General features: G+C 34.5%; 1 protein-coding gene across 1 annotated transcript in view; it reads left to right on the forward strand.

The window, feature by feature from the left end:
- LOC107582536 (mitochondrial peptide methionine sulfoxide reductase-like) overlaps positions 1 to 3,822 on the forward strand; it is a 41,166-nt gene extending 37,344 nt beyond the window's left edge. Inside the window, exon 6 of the mRNA XM_016268437.1 lies at positions 3,556 to 3,822. Coding sequence (XP_016123923.1) covers positions 3,556 to 3,600 — 45 coding nt within the window. The 3' untranslated portion in view covers positions 3,601 to 3,822. The remainder of the gene's footprint in view (positions 1 to 3,555) is intronic.
- The last annotated feature ends 318 nt before the right edge of the window (positions 3,823 to 4,140 follow it).

Raw genomic sequence — 4,140 nt, forward strand, 5'->3', positions numbered from 1 at the left:
CTGGGGGGGGGGGGGGGGCGGTTGTTGAGATTAATCTCTTCATGGCCCAGATTAAATCATGTTTTTTGTTTTAAGAAAAAGTCAATGCACAAATGTGATTTGATAGATTATAGTTTTGCTTACATTAGAATTTTGCTTAGTTGCATTATATTATTTATATTTTTCATCTTATGTACAATTTAATGCTTTTGTATTATTCCATTTTTTTAAATAATAATAAAATTTATTTTGTGAAATTTAACATTTTTATATAAAAACATTTTTTATTAAATGAATAGACCATGTAGATGTAGCACTCACGTCTTTTTAAAAATGTATTATTATTATTATTATTATTACTATTATTATATTGTCTTTAGTCTTGTTTTTGTTCCTTTTATAGCCCATAGAAAAGCAAAATAAAGAGTTTTATGTAAAATGTCACTTTCTCTTTGGTTCAAATTATCAAGTTTTTTTTTTTTAACAATCTAATCAATTCCTGATAGATAAAATCCCATCCTCAAGCCATCCTAGCTGTATATGACTTTCTTTTTTCAGACAAATACAATCGGAGTTATATTTAAAAATGTCCTGGATCTTCCAAGCTTTATAATGGCAGTGAATGGGTGATATTCAATAGTCCAATAGAAGTCCAATAAACTGTGCCAATCCTTCATTAAAAAAGTGCTCCACACGGCTCCGGGGGGTTAATAAAGGCCTCCTGAAGTGAATCGATGCATATTTGTAAGAACAATATCCATATTTAAAACCTTATAAATGGTAATCTCTAGCTTCCGCTAACTGTCCGATGAGAGGTGACGAATGTGGAAGTGCAGAGTAGAGCACAAAACACCGGTCACAAATTAGAAAGTTGTCTGAAAGAAGAAAGTCATATACACCTAGGATGGTTTGAGGGTGAGTAAATTATGGGGTAATTTTCTTTTTTGGGTGAACTATCCCTTTAAGCATGTTAGCTGATTCTGATAATGAAAAGGGCCATATAATAATCAATAATGTAGTAGGAACAGGCCTAAATAATCTGAATTTTCATCCAAAAGGCTGTTCTCTAGCATTGCCTAGCTCAGGTTTCCAGAAGCACTCCATCTAAAGTCAAAATATCTCTCTCCGTTCCATGTCATGTAATCTCAAACACATAGACGCTCATGCACTCACACTTTGATCTGTCTCCGCTCACAGGTCACATGACCCTCCGCTGCCTTATTCCCTCTCACAAAATGCAGGAACAGCCAAGGATGACAAAATGGATTCCTGACTATATCATATCATACACACACACACATGCTTACATGCAAACTAAGCATGTGTGGAGATGTGCATAAATGCATAGAACATGCAAAGATCAGCCTTGGCCTTTGTACTGTGTTTTTTTAAATTATGCCTTCTTCCTCTATGTTTGGAATAAGTGAATCACACACACATATATATATATATATATATATATATATATATATATAGAAAGAGAGCGAGAGAGAGATTTATATATATACCTACACATGCTTTTCTGTTGGTGCAGCAGACCTGTACAGCTTATAATATGTGGAAGATGCTGTAGCTTTTAACAGAGACTAAACGATAAGCAATAAGCTAGCAAGCTAAGCTAAAATTATCACTGTTTCAGGAATTTTGCAGTATAGCTTTTTAGTTCGTAGTCAGAGCTGCATTAATATTTATTATTTATGTTGTGATGTTAAAAGTAGGCCAAGCTGTTGCAGTTAAAACGTAGACAGGGACTGTGTTAAAGTACACATGTTCAGGCTTGTGAGTGTGTGTGTGTGTGTGTGTATGTGTAAATAGTCTTATACATAAGGTGAGTTTGCACTCACAGGGAAATATAAAAGAAATTATATCTGGTAGGAAAATGATGGGAATTCTGATCGCAAATCTGCTGTTAGTGAAGACAGTAAATATACTAGAAAATGGTTGGACTAATAATAACATGCGTGTGTGTGTGTGTGTGTACGTTTGTCAATGAAGAAACAGTGACATTAGTTGAGTCATCAGAGTCACATGAAGCATATTCAGATATGCAAATGCTTATGTAATATCTCTTTCTCTCTCCTTTGCCTTGTCTCTCTGTCTCTCGCTCTCTTTCTGTCTCTGTTTGCTTGACTGTCCACCACCAGAGAGACACAGACCACTGAGCTTTGACAGTGCCAGCTTTCTGACACCATATCCACACACACATCACATTTTTTCCCAAAATCATACTTCCTCTGCTTTTAATGCACACTATTAAAATAATTAGCAATTTAAAGGTTCATAAACAGGGCTCAACAATATGGATTTTCATTTCTGCTGGCCCATTCAGGCCAGTAGTTTATATTTGGCCTTGACCTGCCAATATAGGCCTAGCAAAAAGAAAATTAAGAATGATTTTTTTATTTTTTATTATTTGTTTATTTAAGAAACCAATGTGCTCTGTGTAACCACAGGGGGGGGAAAGTAACATTTGATAATTTTGACCATTTTGAGCCAAATATTAGTCATAAATGTAGTAGTAACTGGCCTAAATGGACTGAAATAAAAAATTACTGTGTTATTTTTTTATATATATGCTCTGGTAATAATTCTTCTTATCAAGCTTTTGGTCCTCTTTTAATGCTAACCTGACTCAATGTTTTTTTGAGTGTTTGTCTTCCTGTTCACTGTAGCACGTTTAACCATGTAATAATCCTGTAAGAAAATTGTCAGCTTTTTTGCCTTCTAAAATAATAATCTTATATGACAGAGATAGAATTTTAAAAAATTTAAAATATCTTTGTTTTTCTGCTATCCAGGCTGCTGTTGGGATCTCATGGTGTTATGATGCACATGCAGCCTCTTTTGTTAGACATGAAATCAGAAGCGGAGTAAATGAAGCAGACTTCTGTCACCGCCTAGTGGTTGAGATCTGAAACTGCATACATTTGAAAAAAGACACTTGTGATTGCTCAAAGCCAGCACAAAAAAAAACGCTCTTCTCTCTTTCTTTCTGTTGTAGAGACACCTCCCTCAGGTCTACATGTGAGCTTTAGAAATACTGTGATTGAAGTTCAAAGGTGTTTTGTTCTGAAGTCATTTTCTGTTGGAGTTTATTGATGTGCCCCCTAGAGGGAGACAGAACTTCCTTCATGTCCCTTTAAAAATAGTTTTGGACATTCTGTCTGGCTTTAAAGGGGTCATATGATGCTTTTTTAAAGATCATTATTTTGTGTATTTGGTGTAACAGAATATGTTGACATGCTTTAATGTTCAAAAAACACATTATTTTTCAAATACTGTACATTATTGTAGGTCCTCTATGCCCCGCCTCTCTCAAACGCTTCGTTTTCTACAAAGTCCCTCCTTCCGACAAGCGCAGTCTGCTCTGATTGGCCAGCTGACCCAGTGCATTGTGATTGGCCGAACACCACAAGCATGACCCCTTTAACATCACAAACACAAGAAAGAGGTGTTTCAGTTCAAAATGAGCTGCTTCTCTCTAGACAGCGATCAAGTTTATTCTCTTGATGTCAAAATGTGTCGTCATTTACCGTCTCTTTCTCTGTGTCTGTTCCTGTTTCTTCTTTCTGCTAGGCTCTGACTAAGAAAGGCCTGGGTGAGATCACCACAGAGATCTGAAAGCACACTGAATTTTACTTTGCTGAAGACAATCACCAACAATACCTGCACAAGGTGCCTAAAGGATACTGTGGGTTAAAGGGCACCGGTGTCACATGCTCTATTAGAGGAGAGAAAGATGAACTCTGACCCAGGGCACACAGACATTGTCTGCTATTTTAAAGAGATAGTTCACCCAGAAATGAACATTATGTCATCACTTATTCAGCCACACATTGTTCCAAACCTGTATGACTTTCTTTCGAATAAATATTCACATTTAATATTCTTCTGTATATCGTCAACTAAAATGATAACCATAACAAAACATTTTCATTACATGAAATAAAATACATTTGAACTGTAATTGTATATAGGCTGTGTATATATATATATATATATATATATATATATTTTTTTTTTTTAATAATAAAAAATATATAATATATTAATAAATAAATAATATAAAATAATAAATAAACTAAATCTAAAAACCAAAAATGTAGACATTTTAAAAAGAAAAACTAAGGTGACAAAAAAAAAATACATTTATTGAAAGGT

The sequence above is a fragment of the Sinocyclocheilus grahami genome, unplaced genomic scaffold (assembly GCF_001515645.1).
Source record: "Sinocyclocheilus grahami isolate Dianchi unplaced genomic scaffold, SAMN03320097.WGS_v1.1 scaffold4.1, whole genome shotgun sequence".
In the NCBI taxonomy this organism is placed as follows: domain Eukaryota; kingdom Metazoa; phylum Chordata; class Actinopteri; order Cypriniformes; family Cyprinidae; genus Sinocyclocheilus; species Sinocyclocheilus grahami.